We start from the raw sequence: 16,038 nt of genomic DNA on the forward strand, positions 1-16,038 counted from the left end.
ATACACACACACATACACACACACACAACCACACACACACACACACATACACACACACATACACATACACTCAAATGGACATCTGACTGTAGTGGTTAGGCACAAACCTAATCTGATTAGAGAGATGGGGGGAGCATGAGAGAGATAGAGTGAGAGTGAGAGTGAGAGAGAGAGAGAGAGAGAGAGAGAGAGAGAGAGAGAGAGAGAGAGAGAGATCACAGAGAGTAAAGGACAGAAGGAAAATTAAACAATTTTAAACTCAGTTGAATGTTGAATGAAAAAAAGAGATTTGAATTTCTATGAAATCTGACAATTATCTGACGTCATGGTTTTGTGAATCCGACGTTAAATGTAACTTTAAGCATCATTTCATTTTGACTTTTGTAACTTACATTTTTTACCAATTGCTTACACACAAAATCTTTTCATGTCACATGATTTTTGAAACCTCTCACTCAAAGTGCAAAACTACATGCCAAATCTTCAAAACCATAAGCTATTTCTCAGCCTTTGACTTAGTTTTCAATTGCATAAAACACTTTTCAAAACACTACACACAATTCTCTACCTAAAACGCAAAGATCTATCAAGAAGTGACTTGCTTTCCTTTTCCAAACACAACCAATCAAAATGCTACACTTAGTCACGATGTCACACAGACACATCTGCAAACACTCATTGCTTAATTGATCACTAACCAATCACTGCTTTATTTTTCCGGTAGTCTAGATAGGCCTATAAATAGGTCAAAGTTAAGATAACCTGTTTTGAACAATGGATGCTAACAATGAACAGAGAGCAAGAGGAGGAGGAGGAGGAGGAGGAGAAGGGGGAGGAAGGGGAGGAGGAGGAAGGGGAAGAAGAGGGCAAATAAGAGAAGGAAGGAGGGCCATCTCTGATGAGATTAGGGCAACACTTGTTGGTCATGTAATCAACCATGGTTTGACCGTGAGAAAGGCTGGACTGAGAGTCCAGTCCAACTCGAGTCGATTTACAGTGGCGTCCGTAATTCAAACCTTCAGAAGAACCTTCATGAGAACAGGTATGCAACTATGTAATGACTATTTTAGCATTATAGTAATGTACTGTAAAATACGTATGACTGCATAGTATTGCATAAACATTTGTAACTCTAAGCCATCCATTTACTACACTGCATTTAACGAATGAGGTTGGTTATCATGCTGTACTACATTTTTTTGTAAATGGCTTACAGTTCCTATGCTGGACACATACTGTGTTTGAATTCTGTACAGAGTGGAACGGCTAAGACATCATCGAGGACGAGGACGCTTGTTTACAGATGTACAAGAGACTGCAATTATAAATATGGTTTTGGCCAACAATGCAATTAGGAATTCGATAGATAAGAGAGCATATCTTGAGTAATGACACCATATTCAACAACATCAATGCTGTAAGCCTGTCGACCATACAACGCATCCTCCAACGGCACCAAATGAAACAACTTTACAAGGTGCCATTTGAGAGAAACTCTGACAGAGTCAAGAATCTGCAACATGACTTTGTAGAGGTATGTATGCAACACTACTTCCAGTACTTCAGACATACCATATTTACTCATCTGTATATAATTTTGTCTGTTACAGAGAGTATTGGAGATGGATGCCCATGTAAGTCGTCATGAATTTATTTATGTGGATGAGGTTGGCTTCAACCTCACCAAAACCAGGCACCGTGGACGAAATGTAATAGGACAGAGGGCAATTATTAATGTCCCTGGATAGCGTGGGGGTAATATAACCATGTGTGCTGCCATCACTCAAAACGTGGTCCTCCATCACAATGCCACACTGGGTCCATACAACACCCGCCATATACTCACTTTTCTGGATGCAATTCACACTATGCTTGTCCCTGATGCAGATCAGGCACCTGCTAGGTTTGTTGTTATATGGGACAATGTTAGTTTTCACCGGGCTGTTCTGGTCCAAATCTGGTTTGCCACCCATCCACAATTTGTAGTTTTGTACCTACCCCCATATTCACCTTTTCTCAATACCATAGAGGAATTCTTCTCAGCCTGTCGCTGGACAGTGTATGATCGCACACCCTTGGCCCACATGCCACTTCTCCAGGCAATGGAGGACGCATATAGGGACATAGAGGTTGCCTCTGTTCAAGGTTGGATATGCCATGCTAGGAGATACTTCCCTTGATGTTTGGCAAGAGAAAACATAGCTTGTGATGTGGATGAAGTATTGTGGCCAGACCCAGCTTGGAGTAGAGATGAAGCTTAGCGCTGGGGACTGCTTTATTGTTTTGTTGTATGCTAATTTATACAACAGTAATTTTTGGCCTAATACATATTTTCTGTTTCTACATTGCATTGCCGTTTCCGGTTTACTTGTTACCGCTCTCAGCAGATTACATTCACTGTAGAACATTGTATTGAAATGTAGATATAAGCCTATGAAAGACCAAAGAGCTTTAGATTTAGAACAGCACTGTTTACATGGTATATACAGAAATGTATTATTATGAAAGAGGTGTTTGCCATTTGATGCAAATGCTTCATTCTGACATGTGTTTATGGCATTTTGAATGCAGTGTTGCATTTTGAAGGAGCTATTTTGCATTTTGTGGGTGCAGTTTTGAGAATTTTGTGGAGAGTTTTGAAAAAAGGAGACTTGCTTTTGAAAACGTGTGTAAGCAATTGGTAAAAACTCTAATTGAAAAGATCACGCTGCTATCTTATTGTTCCTGTCGGCCATTACTACAGACAACTCTGTAAACTGTTAAAACATTTGTCTTTTGTACCTCAAAGGCCTGGAAACTGAGGCCCACGCTGTAGCCCTCGGACACGGTGATCCTCCACACACACTCCTTAGAGGGCCTGTAGTCATCTGGGTAGTTTGGAGACTGAATCTGCCCTGAGTCTTTATTGATGTCCCCACCACACACCGCTACCCAAAAGACAGAGAAGCTCAGGATGTAGTTATGTGTGTGTGTGTGTGTGTGTGTGTGTGTGTGTGTGTGTGTGTGTGTGTGTGTGTGTGTGTGTGTGTGTGTGTCTCAGACTCTCAGTGACGCACTGCTAAAGTGAGACCCACCTTCATACACGGCAGAGAAGCCTTTTCCCACCCAGTTACTGCTGCTTCGAAACTCGATCCACATCCGACTGTCAGTGGAGATCAGTGTTTCTGGGATCTTATCACCACAAAAACGACCTACACACACACAGCGAAAAAGAAACATTCACATTTTGGAAAAAATAATAGACAAAGACATTCAAGAACAAGCTAGTATTAGTTAGCGAATTAGTTATTGGAGTTATTTTCCTGCGTAATCTGTATTATTCTGTGTGTGTTACCTAGAAGTGGGGCTTTCCTCCAGTACCCGTCCCGCACCTCTATGTAGTCGTACCAGCACAGGCTGCTCTTGTAAAGGTCCATGGTGGTGAAGTTGAGAACTATCTGATAAAGGAGTATGGACGGTTAGAGGCTTTACCAAACAGCTGTCAGGACGAAGTTTGCACTGTGAAGCTGCATGTTACCTTCTCCCCAGGTGTGACCGAGATCCTCCACACACAGTGTGTGTATGAAGGGTATCCATTTGGGTAACCCGGAGATGAAAAGTTGCCCGCTGAGTCTTGCAGTGTCTCGCCACACGCTGGTAGAGAAATGGAAATCAAAACAGAATTAGATTTATGAATGACGTCTCACAATACACAGAAACTGTCAGGGAATCGGGTGTCTTCGTGGAGATTAAAAGACCCAAATGCGAGGAGTGCTGAAACATGATTTATTATAAGGTAAAATAACACAAAAATAAAAAAGGGAAACACAAGTAGAAGAAAAGAAAACAGGAACTCAGGCCAGAGACATGAAGACAAAACAAAGATGCAAAAGGACCGGGTTCTGACAGTAATCCCACCACCCCCATCCCCCGTCCTGTCCCATGCCCATATAGCAAAGCAAGTGGGAGGGAATGAGGCACACGGCAAGGCAGGTGTGGGAAGCGAGGCACTCAACGAGAGTGGCCGAGTAACGTCTATAGCTGAGCAGAAGGGCCGAGCGATGTCCAGAGCCGAGCAGAAGGGCAGAGCGATGTCCAGAGCCGAGCAGAAGGGCCGAACGATGTCCAGATCCGAGCAGAAGGGCCGCACGATGTCAAGAGCCGAGCAGAAGACAGATTACAAGCCAGCAACATCCCCAGCAGACAAGAAGTGAGGCGGCATCCTCCACGGGAACAGGAGCAGAGCGATGTCACAGTATACCAAGAAAACAACAAAAAAGGCAAATAAGGCTGGTGACATCCTCCGCAGGCTAGAAATGAGGCAGTGTCCTCTGTAGGACACCGGACGTGGAGCAGTGTCCCCCACTGGAACAGATGCAGAGCGATGTCCACCGAAAAAAACAAAACCAAACGAAAAATAAACCGAAAGTCCAGGGAACAAAAAAAAGTTTTAAAAGGGCAGAAAGAATAATCCAAAAAATGCTCCCCCCGATTATATGGTGCCAAGCTAGACGCTACCCCGCTGGGTGTGTGAGAGGTGGAATCCTACTGTCAGGTAATGGGGGTGACTTTGTGATGAAATTCATGATAGCTAAAACCATGATTTATTAAATAAAACATAACATTAGAGGAAAGAATAGAAAAGCGAAACTCAAAGAAACATGCCAGACACACGAAGACAACACAAAGACGAGAATAACATGCTGCCCAAGTCAACTCCCTGAGACGATATGAGGAAGAAACCTTGGGAGGAACCAGAAAGGAACCTCATCCTCATTTGGGTGATGCTGGAAAGGAAATAATAGAAATGTAAATAATTTCCTTTCTACAATTTCCTTTCACCACAGACCCCACTCTAATTCCTTCCACACACACACACACACACACACACACTGGCACCATAGTGAGGAGTGGCAGCAACAAATAATGAAACCTTTAATAAGTCAGTAGGGAATCGGATGCTGTCTCTAATACAAGCCAAATCTGCACTCGACCTCGGCCAAACCTCAACCAACAAAACCGCATTTTTCCTCCTTGTTAATTAGCCACTGGATATATGTGGTAGTGACTTTAAGTAGCAATTACACAAAAAAAAGCGAAATGAGCAACAGCAGAATCGAGCGCTGCCTCTCTGTGAAATACTTCTCGGTTAAAGTGATAGTAAGCACATGTGTGAGTTCTTGTGCTTGAAATGATATCATCGAGTTTAAACCAGACCCCTAAGCATCATGGTTAAATGAATCAGAGAGAGAGAGAGAGAGAGAGAGAGAGAGAGAGAGAGAGAGAGAGAGAGAGAGAGAGAGAGACCTACAGTATAGCAATTGCAGTACAGTAATTAGTGTCACCTCAGACAAAACATCACACAGGATGGGACATGAACATGTACAAATGTACATGTACAAAAACCTGCTTCACTAGTGAATATTATGAAGAATCGCACACACACACTCATATATATATATATATATATATATATATATATATATATATATATATATATATATATATATATACACACACACACTCATATACACAAACACTCATACAGTATACTGTATACACACACACACACACACATAATGCTGCCATAATACTGACAAAACCCTTATATAGTCATTTGTTTTGTTTACAAATGTTACCTAAGTAATCCAACACCAGGAGACATGCTGGTAAGGAAAATAATCAAAACAATGTTCTTGTGATCAAATGATTATTTTCCAATAACATAAAGCAATCGACCGAGCGCAGTCGTTTGAAACGCAGCCGAACTGGTGTCCGAGGCGCTGCTGTAGACAATCGGATTGAAGAATGTAACAGCAATATCCTCAGATCGTGAATTAAATTAACCGATCTTTCTGTATGCACGCTGTTAGATCTATAAAGTGACGATACAATGAGATAATCTTGTCATCATTCAGCGTTCACCTGACGTTATTAGTCATCTATTGTTCCACTTCTTTTTTCTTTATTCTTTATTACTCAGCATATTGTTTGCTTTGGACAGCTTTCAGGCAGAGAGCTAGAAAGCACACACCTAAAGCACACACTTTACTCATGTGTGGCCAGACACACACATACACACACACACATTCATTACCTGGACATCTGTAGAGTTTCTTGGCTTGGGAAATGTCTCCTTTGCTCAGTCTGGTTCTCTGTCCGATCGCAGGCCGGACGCCGTTCTCGTCACGAGAGGGGAGGATGGTGTCCAAAAACATTCCCCTGAAAGGAGAAGAACGTTGAACCTGCAGTGTTCAAATCTGGGAGTTAGGTATTGCATATCTGTGTGTATGTCTCACCTGGAGAAAGTGTTCCTGGCGTAATGCATGATGCTGTCAAAGTCGTACGGCTCACCCAGAGAGTTTACCTCACCAGGCTCCATCTTTAGAAAGTTATACTCCTGACCTGCACACACACACACACACACACACACACACACACCACGCACACACACACACACACACACACACACACACACACACACACACACACAATGAGCTGCATAATGGAATCATGTTATCCTCTTCCTTTAAAGCAGACACAAACAAGTGAATAAAGCAGTAAAGTGGTACCGGGCTGAATGTTGTCTCTGATGATGGTCACGTGATCGTCGCGATCAGGCCGCGTGTGCTCGTGCCAGAATCCAATCACGTGACCCAGCTCGTGAACCACGATTCCAAACTTGTCACAGTTCTTCCCAATGGAGATGGCCTGAGGCCCGTTGCCACGGCGACCCACATAGGAGCAGCATCTGTGTTATGAAAAAAAGGATCTTAGACGATTAATCAATTAGTTCATTAACTAATTCGAATCCTCCAGATATGAACTTTAACTGAAACAGCAGTGTCTTGTGAAAATCCTTCAATAAGGCAAGATTAAAATGTAGAGATTAAAATCTGTGTATTGCGTGTTTTTAATTAGACGTTAGGGTTCTATAAGATGGCAGTGTGCATTTAGTAAGAATTACACTTGGATCGATGACATTATCAAAGAAAATGTTAAATGATAGAACTGAAGTACACATGCAATACATGTGTGTGTGTGTTTGTCTAATCAGTTCATAACCCACTATTAAGAAGGTTACACTATTTGGCTCTGTGTGGTTAATACAGATGTCTTGGAGAAGTAATTATAGTGTGGTTGAACAAGCGCTTGAAGCGGATTATTATAATTAGCACTGTTTCTGTGTTCCTGCTCGCGGTTTTGAGCAACATAAATCTGTCCACACATACTGTACATGCAGCCTTTTTTATTGCAGAACATGTCACCTGGCGTGCCATAACACTTAATTTTCCAGTCTTTCATGTACTTATGTATATTAGAGTCATATTACCTACAAATCCTCTTCCAGTTTCCAGTTGATGGGTTTTTGAGATTTGTTAAATAACTTCCTACTACTTCAAGCTGCAGATTTTTGGACTCCTGTGTATTACTTTATTGCCAATTGTCAGTAATGTTGTCAGTGGTTGTCCTGCCCAACTGAATCCTTGTTTTCTGACTGATGAACCTGTTCAAAAACCCAAGGCATGTTTCTCTTTCAACCTTAGTCCATGATTAGATTTCTGTCTACTTTGACAGAATAACTGACCAGATCTTTCCTACGAATTGTTGCTCACAGGTCCTGTTCCCACCCCAATGTTTATAATAAATCCGGTTTCCACCATTTTTAAGTGTTATTCACAGGTTCTTTTCTCATCCAATCGTTTCTTACAGGTCCTGGTGCCCAACCCAATGTTCCTCACAGGTCCTGTGCCCAACCCAATGTTCCTCACAGGGCCTGTTCCCTTTGCAGTGTCACTATCTGACCATCTTTTCTTCTCATTGTTGCTTACAGGTCCTGTTCTCCTCCCAGTCTTGGTCAGGGTCCTGTTACCTTCTCGGTGCTCTTCACAGGTCCTGTTCCCTCCCTACTTTTGTGTACATGCCCTGTTACTTCTCTTGTTGGCTTCAGTTATTAAGATCTTGTCCCGTTTCTAGTGTCCGCACTATGACTCAGTCCTGATTTCTGCCCCTGGTCCAGTCCTACTTGGACATTTATATGTTTCTTGTTCTGTCTCTCTATGTTTTTGGTCTTCTCTAAACAGCATCTGTCACCCAGGTCTCCTTAAATAAGTAAATATAAAATATAAAACTAAAAATACTCTTAATACTACATGCTATATTGTTTTATACTGAGGTTTTTACCTAAGCATTTCAGGATTGAGAGAAGGTCAGGATAGAGATAAAGTCAAAGCTTAAGCAATAGAGTGAAACCTTTAAAGTCAGTATCCATGGCCAGGACACACAGGCAAACATGCTGTAGTAATCTCCGTCAGGACTCTATTTATACTGTGGATTAGAACACCTAAAGCCCTTATTTCATTGCCAATGATAGCACAGCATGCACACACACACACACACACACACACACACACACACACACCTACACATGTAATGCTGAAGCTACCAAAAATCCTAAGGCATTTTTACACAGAGAAATACACAGGTGCAAGACAGTATTTGTGAGCAATGCTTTGTACCTACTGCAATTACAGCACACACACACACACACACACACACACACACACACACACACACACACACACACACACACACACACTAGATCAGTGCAGGTGAGTTTACATGGAAAGGTGTATAATTGACTTGTGTTTGAATATGTCATGCTGTCTGTAAATTGTTATGTACTGTTTTGCTCCATCATTATCAGTCTCTCTCTCTCTCTCTCTCTCTCTCTCTCTCTCTCTCTCTCTCTCTCTCTCTCTCTCTCTCTCTCTCTCTCTCTCGCTCAGTGTCGGTCTTCAGCCTTTGATCTTTGGCCCAAGTTTGAGGTGTTTTCTCATTCCAAAACACACTGTTGCACAAATATGGTTATGATAAGACATATTTTCCGAATGCAAGCTGCCAAGAAGAAATAAATGTTTACAGAAACTGGACAGATGGAAATTGGAAGAAGATCATCAGACCTTTTTCATTTCTGATATTCCAATCAAAATAGTTCCCGGTTTGATGAAGCTGTGCCAACATATGGAACCAACATCCATGCCGTGGTGCGATCTCAAAATTACTGAGATCACATTTTCCCTGGTTTTGTTAAGTTTGATCTAAACAGTAACTGAAGACCTTTATGGGATCTGCATGCATTACCATGCTCGCACCTGATTGGCTGATTGGATAATTGCATGCATAATGAGCTGGGTTGGTGTTCCAATTATATTGCACACCGTTGCATACAGAGTGTGTGTTAGACTCTTGTGTCATATTATCCGTGATGGAGAGATACTAAATAAGTGCTGCTTTTTTAACTCTGGTCACTTGTTTTTTTCTCTGTCTCCCTCTCTATCTTCTCTCTCCTTCTCCCCTCTTTTCTCTCATTATCTCGCCGGCTCGTTAGATGCCATTCCATAGAACAATGGCCGGCCTGCTCAGCATGGTAACGAGGCAGGAAGGAAAAGTGAGCTGACTGTAGTAAGGTCGTCTCCTCTGACACACACACACACACTCACACACACACACACACACACACACACACACACACACACACACACACACACACACACACACACACTGCTTTGTTTTTAAAACACACACTACAGGATGCCATTATAACAATGAGAGGTGAATGAGTAAGAGAGTAAATGTGTGTTTACATGTATGCGTATGTGTGTGTGTGTGTGTGTGTTTGTGTCAGTCTTTATCAAGGAATGACAAATCTCATTTGAAGTATTACCTGAAGGTGTAGCACACAAGTGTGTATCCAATTATCCCATATCGGTATACTGCGCATTTACTGTACAGAGCGTGACACCTTCTGTTTCAGCCTCTCTCTCTCGTTCTCTCTCGTTCTCTCACTCGCTTTCCTTCTCTCTCTCCCTCTCTCTGTTCTTCCTATTGAGAGTTTCAAGAGTGCTTCGAGGTCGGCTGTGTGTTTCAGCATGGGCCCCAATAAAAACAATGGTGTCATTTACTAACCACACGAAGGCCAATTGACTCATCAGGCTGTGATCGACTACAAATCACCCAGCGGCCCAAACCTTTGAAATGAGTCCCACAGGAAAGTGTTCATCAGATGATCTGCTTGTGTACGATTCGTTAGGCTTTACAAAGTGTTATGATGTGTTACATTGTGGCGTATGACCTAACGTTTCGACGAACACACCCACACACACACACTCATGCACGAGGTCTCACCCGCAGGGCCGGTAGGTGAAAACGATGTAGCTCTCTTCGTCTGTTTTCTCAACGAAGGTCACGCAGGTCTGTTTCTCCCAGTGTCTCATGGCCTGCTTGAACATTGCTCTTTGACTGCCTGAGAAATAAATACACACACAGAATATTTACTTGAAATATAGCACCGTCCATACCGTATTTCACCTTTTCAAACAAGTATCGAATAGCTAAACCTAACAAGCATAGACACCTCTGTGCATACCTGCATGAACACACAACACACAACCCGCTTCAGAACACACACCTTTCACGTACACACAGCGGACATTGCACGCGACAGATATCAAAATATTCTAGATTCTATCAAAATATCATGATAATAACGTAGCAAGTAATTTATTGAATAAAACACTTGATTCCTTGCAATGTAAAAGATTATTATTCAGTTATTATCTTTCCGACTACGACTCGAGTGAACGTAAAATGGATTTGTCTTCATTATGCTTACATATTCAAATAAAATAATGAGCTACTTACAGTTAAAGGACTGTAACAGACAGCAAAAGCAAAAAACACACACACAAATGTACACACACACACACACACACACACACACAGAGGTTAATCACCAGTGAAGTTGCCTCCTATAACGTAAGGGATGACACCTCCGGGCCAGATTCTCTCTGCTCTGGATGTGGCGGCTCGAGGGACACGAGATTTCCCCCCTCTCACCCTTCTCTCTCTTTCCACACTGCCCACTGGGGCAGCTCTGGGGCTCTCTGCCTTACTGGAGTTCATAGATGAGTCTGCATGAAGGAGTAGACACATATACAAACATTACATAATTTCTATGTGGATTCTTTGATGGCTTTGAGACTTCCTCAAGAGATGTCCAGAGAACTTAGTTGAGTTGAGCTGACTTAGTTCTAGTAGCCTAATTGAATCTAACGGGCCCCCGATCAGGCGGTTACTAAGGATGAACGAGTGTGAATATACGTTAATAATCCTGTGTCTCCTCTTCATATCTGCATTTTATAACACTTTAGCTATTCATGGCACTAATATCCACATCCTGACCAGGTGAAATGGTTTATTAATCGCAGTGTTATCGCCATGCGCCGTGTGTGCAGTTATATATCGCACTGAGCATCATATCGTATGGCAATGTCACTGAGACGGAGAAACCTGTCCTCCTTTTTTAAGCTGTTTCTCTTTCTTATTACAATCTCCATGTCTAAATGCCATGGGAGTTGGTTATGAAGTTTAAGGGATCAGCGGATATTAAAATCAAACACCTCGAGCTATAAATATGCTCGATAAAGGTCAAAACCCAAACAGAGATGAGATACAGGCAGAAACGTGGACTTACCAAAACCCAGCCTTCGTATCCTCTCTAGCAGGAGGTATAGCTGTCCTCGCTTTTTAGTGGAGTCGTGCTCTTCTGCTCCACCTGGCAGAGACAGACGAGGAAATGCATGTCGGTGTGTGTGTCAGGTGCTGTGATACTGATGACGTTGAGTAGAGATCGTAACTCGGCGTGTTATGGATGTGACATTAATGCAGCATTGGATAAATGTTATGAATGTTACTTACTGACAGGAAGGTGTGAAATTCCACCTTGCAGTGTGTCAATTCTAAACTGTTTAAATGTAGTGTGTGTGTGTGTGTGTGTGTGTGTGTGTGTGTGTGTGTGTGTGTGTGTGTGTGTGTGTGTGTGTGTGTGTGTGTGTGTGTGCTCTTTACTTTACTGCCTTTTCACATCATATTTTTTTTGTTTCTCTTATAAGATCTGTGACGTTAGATTCTTTTTTATCCCACTTATTCAACCTTCCCCTCTCTCAGTCTTTCTCTCTCTCTTTGTCACACACAAACACTTGGTCCTTTCCCTCTTTTTTTCTCTCGTAACCCTTTCTCGCTCTCTCACATTCTCTTTCTCTCTGGAATGTCGAAAGTGGACAGGAAAATCAGGAACAAACAAAACTGGCCAAGTCGGAGGTGCAGGAAAAGGCTGAGGTTAGGGATATGCACATGTACACTACACACAATACACACACTACACACAGTATACACACACACACACCCATCAACACTTAACAGATCTGCATGTGTTAATGTCTTTGACATCACGTTAACAAATAAATCTGAACAAGTTCTACAGACCCTATGTGGACCATCTGGACCCTCAAAACTCATTCAATATAAAACAGACACAATCCTAACACTAGATTAAGAACTGGGCTTAACATGGAGTATCATTAAATATCATCCTACATCACACACACACACACACACACACACACACACACACACACACACACACACACACACACACTTAGGCATTTATAATCATGATGAACTAGAGGGAGGATATTATTCCAGACAGACTCTCTGTATTACACACACATACACACACACCTTGCATGTATACACACCCAGATGGTTTGCTGATGCTGCTGCACAGATGAGACAGTGGCATTTATCAACTCTAATCGCCTGGGGCCTTAAAACTCCACCAATATAAACTCCTCCAAACCTGTAATCAACTAAATATCATCTTACTCAAGCCTGATAATCCCTTTATAACGTCCACACTGTCTCCCTGCTACAGATAATGTGTGTGTGCATGAGTGTAAAATACACAAATACACTTCCTATCGCTCAAACACACACACACACACACACACACACACACACACACACACACACACACACACACACACACACACACACACACAAACACTCTCTCTCTCTCTCTCTCTCTCTCTCTCTCTCTCTCTCTCTCTCTCTCTCTCTCTCTCTCTCTCTCTCTCTCTCTCCCCAGAATGTATCTTCTCAGATCTGGTTTTTTTTACCTGACGTGTGCCCCTGCCTCATGTGTTGGTGCCTCGCGAGGTCTATCGTCCTGTCCACCTGGAACATTTTCAGATCCTCCTCATCCAAGGCGATATCTCCCCAGAAGACCGCTGCAAGGCGAACAGAAAGCACGTCTTTGAGAGTCTAATTTCTACACACTCTCTGTCTTTGAATACAACAACAATGCAGCATGAATGTGAAAACCTAATAAGTTTAACGCAGAGGAAACCATGTGTCTTTTTCCTCTCGCACAAGGACACGTGGAGAATTGAATTAGTCGACATTGCATCACTTTGATACCATTTAACTTTCCAAGAATGATCCCAATTTGCTTCCAACACTAATTCCCAGTGCCCTAGCTTATTCTCCGTCCCCACCCAGCACGTCTTATTTTAGACTGTCGCCGAGAAGATCGTTGAGATTTGCTATGACAGAGAGAACATAATGAAATGTGTGTGAGAGACAATGAGGTACTTAACCTTGATGCCTAACAAAACAAAACAAATTAAAAACAAAAAGAAACAATGCAAGGGGTAAAATGTGTATCAGTAAAAGCGAATGGGTGCACACCCGTGTGTGTGTGTGTGTGTGTGTGTGTGTGTGTGTGTGTGTGTGTGTGTGTGTGTGTGTGTGTGTGTGTGTGTGTGTGTGTGTGTGTGTGTGTGGGTCCATTCTTCATTCTCTAGCACAATGCTGCTCTGTATTTGATGGGTATCAGCATTCTTTGTCTCTCGGGACTCCTTTGCTTCTCATTAGACACTGTAAAATACCTTTGATTAGAAAAACCCACAACCGAGTACAGCTCTGTGCGTCGTTCTCCGTCTGCCACACGTGTTGGAGGCCGTTTTGTGAATTTTACTGCGTGCTCCTATCATGTAGCTTAATGTTGCTTGCTGCACTAAAGTAACGGAAGCGTTGACCTATCGATGTTGCGAGGTCCGAGCGATCTATAGACTAAATAAAGAATGCATGAATCCATACACCTGTATAAAGGGATTTGGCGGAAATGCTGAAACAGCCTCCAGGAAAACGCTGAGGTTACAGCTATCCGTGAGCAATGCTAGAAGCAAGCAAGCCGAACCGACTCCGACGGCTGGACAAATCAGCTGCCTGGGTGTGAGAGACACGGCTTAGGTACTCGATTTTAATTAGGCTTAACAATAAGATAAAAGCAGGCACTAAATTTAGCTTCATGTAATTAAGCCAAAGAAGAAGAAGAAAAAGTCATCTATAGAGCTGTGTGTCGACTTGATTGTTGAAGAATTGATTGTGTGTCAGTGTGTGCTGATGGTACAGTGAACAGTGTTCTGATGACAGGGTGTGAGTAGGCAAACAAAAAGTAAACGGGCGAATGTGTGTGCATAATGTTTGTAGAACTCAGTGATTGACATCACGCCGCTGACGACTTCAGAAAGAATGGCAATGTAGTCTGAATGAACAGAAATTCTACTGACCCTCTATAAACTCAGTGATGTGGGAATTGGGATTGTGGAGAGAGAGAAAGCTTCATGTGTAATCTGCACGAGAATGAAATGTTTGAGAGACGGAGGAATTATAGCGGTGGTGTTAGGTCAGGTGGACGAGGAGGACAGAACAGGTTATAAGGTATTAAATCAGAGCAGTGGAATATATTACATCCTGTATTTAAAACAAATATAATTTATTTAAATATGGATAAAGAGAAAGTCCATTTTACTGATTTATCTTGAAGTAGGAATGAAAATGAGGAGTTTGGGTACGATTCTAAAACGTGTGTGTTGTTGTGTGTATGTGTACATGTGTGATTGTGTAAGTGTGTGTGTGCGCATGAGTGTGTGTATATGTGTACGTGTGTGTGTTTGTGTGTACATGTATGTGTACAGGTGTGTATGTGTATGTGTACGTGTGTGTGATTGTATACATGTGTGTACATGTGTGTGTTTGAGTATGTATGTGTATGTCAACATGTATGTGTGTGTGTGTGTGTGTGTACGTGTGTGTTTGTGTGCATGAGTGTGTGTGTATATGTGTACATGTGTGTTTGTGTGTGTGTGTTTGGGTGTGTATGTGTACTTGTATGTGTACATGTGTCTGTTTGTGTGCATGAGAGTGTGTATATGTGTACATGTATGTGTGTGTGTACATGTTTGTGTACTTGTGTGTGTGTGCATGTATGTGTACATGTGTGTATATGTGTACATGTGTGTGTGTGTGTGTGTGTGTGTGTGTGTGTGTGTGTGTGTGTGTGTGTGTGTGTGTGTGTGTGTGTGTTATTTGGGGTCAGACAGCTGGTTTAATCCACGAGAGCCCTGTCCTTAAATGATATGTTTATCTCTGTCTAAATAAACAAGAGGGACAAAACTAGTGAAGAGGAGAAGATGAGAAGATGAGAAGAGGAGACGAGGAGAAAGAAAAAACTACAGATAACTGACACTTTGTTATATTTTACATATCTGGACTGAATTAATATAATGTGTCGTGCTGCTGCTGCTGCCGCGCTTGTCAACATTTTCCGTTAAATCTGTCTTTTTTGTCTTCCTGCTTTTTGATCGTTAATTATGTTTTGTGCTTCAGTCTAAAGTAGAAAAAACATGACACGACTTTTCCGTCTGTACATAAAATCTTCTGAGACTTCAGCGGCACGTATGCAGTGATCTGAGCTACACACACACACGTGCATTCATTCACTCACACGTCAGTAGTTACATAAATGCGCATCAGGGGACGATGAGGAAGAGTTCCTGTAACTAATGGAACTGAAGGCCCTCGGAGCTGAACAGGAGTGACGCAAAGCATTCTGGGTATAAGCCAAAGGCAATTCCTCAGAGGTCTGCCATTTAACGGAAGGACGGACAGACGCAAGCGTCCAATTTTTTGAAATAAGGATTTTTATTCAAATCAGTTAAACTCACACGTCAGAAAAGATTGTGACCCTAAAAACCAGTTTAGGATTGAGGAAAGTACAATCTGAAACGTAGAATGGGGAAAATCATAACAGGGTTTATAGAGATCCCTAAATTAACACTGTGATGCTTAGAGACTTGTCTATGTCCCGAATCT

The 16,038-nt window shown here is 42.1% G+C and overlaps 1 protein-coding gene across 3 annotated transcripts in view; it reads right to left on the reverse strand.

Moving 5' to 3' along the window:
- Window positions 1-16,038, reverse strand: part of tll1 (tolloid-like 1) — a 37,626-nt gene that overhangs the window by 11,968 nt on the left and 9,620 nt on the right. For all 3 annotated transcript variants that reach the window (XM_027174564.2, XM_027174567.2, XM_047816631.1), the window contains exons 3-13: window positions 12,999-13,109; window positions 11,516-11,596; window positions 10,776-10,952; window positions 10,168-10,285; window positions 6,552-6,730; window positions 6,279-6,384; window positions 6,077-6,201; window positions 3,518-3,633; window positions 3,335-3,437; window positions 3,075-3,191; window positions 2,782-2,927 (exon numbers count right to left, since the gene is read on the reverse strand). In XM_027174564.2, coding sequence (XP_027030365.1) covers window positions 2,782-2,927; window positions 3,075-3,191; window positions 3,335-3,437; window positions 3,518-3,633; window positions 6,077-6,201; window positions 6,279-6,384; window positions 6,552-6,730; window positions 10,168-10,285; window positions 10,776-10,952; window positions 11,516-11,596; window positions 12,999-13,109 — 1,379 coding nt within the window. The remainder of the gene's footprint in view (window positions 1-2,781; window positions 2,928-3,074; window positions 3,192-3,334; window positions 3,438-3,517; window positions 3,634-6,076; window positions 6,202-6,278; window positions 6,385-6,551; window positions 6,731-10,167; window positions 10,286-10,775; window positions 10,953-11,515; window positions 11,597-12,998; window positions 13,110-16,038) is intronic.

The sequence above is a fragment of the Tachysurus fulvidraco genome, chromosome 7, assembly GCF_022655615.1.
Source record: "Tachysurus fulvidraco isolate hzauxx_2018 chromosome 7, HZAU_PFXX_2.0, whole genome shotgun sequence".
Classification (NCBI taxonomy): Eukaryota; Metazoa; Chordata; class Actinopteri; order Siluriformes; family Bagridae; genus Tachysurus; species Tachysurus fulvidraco.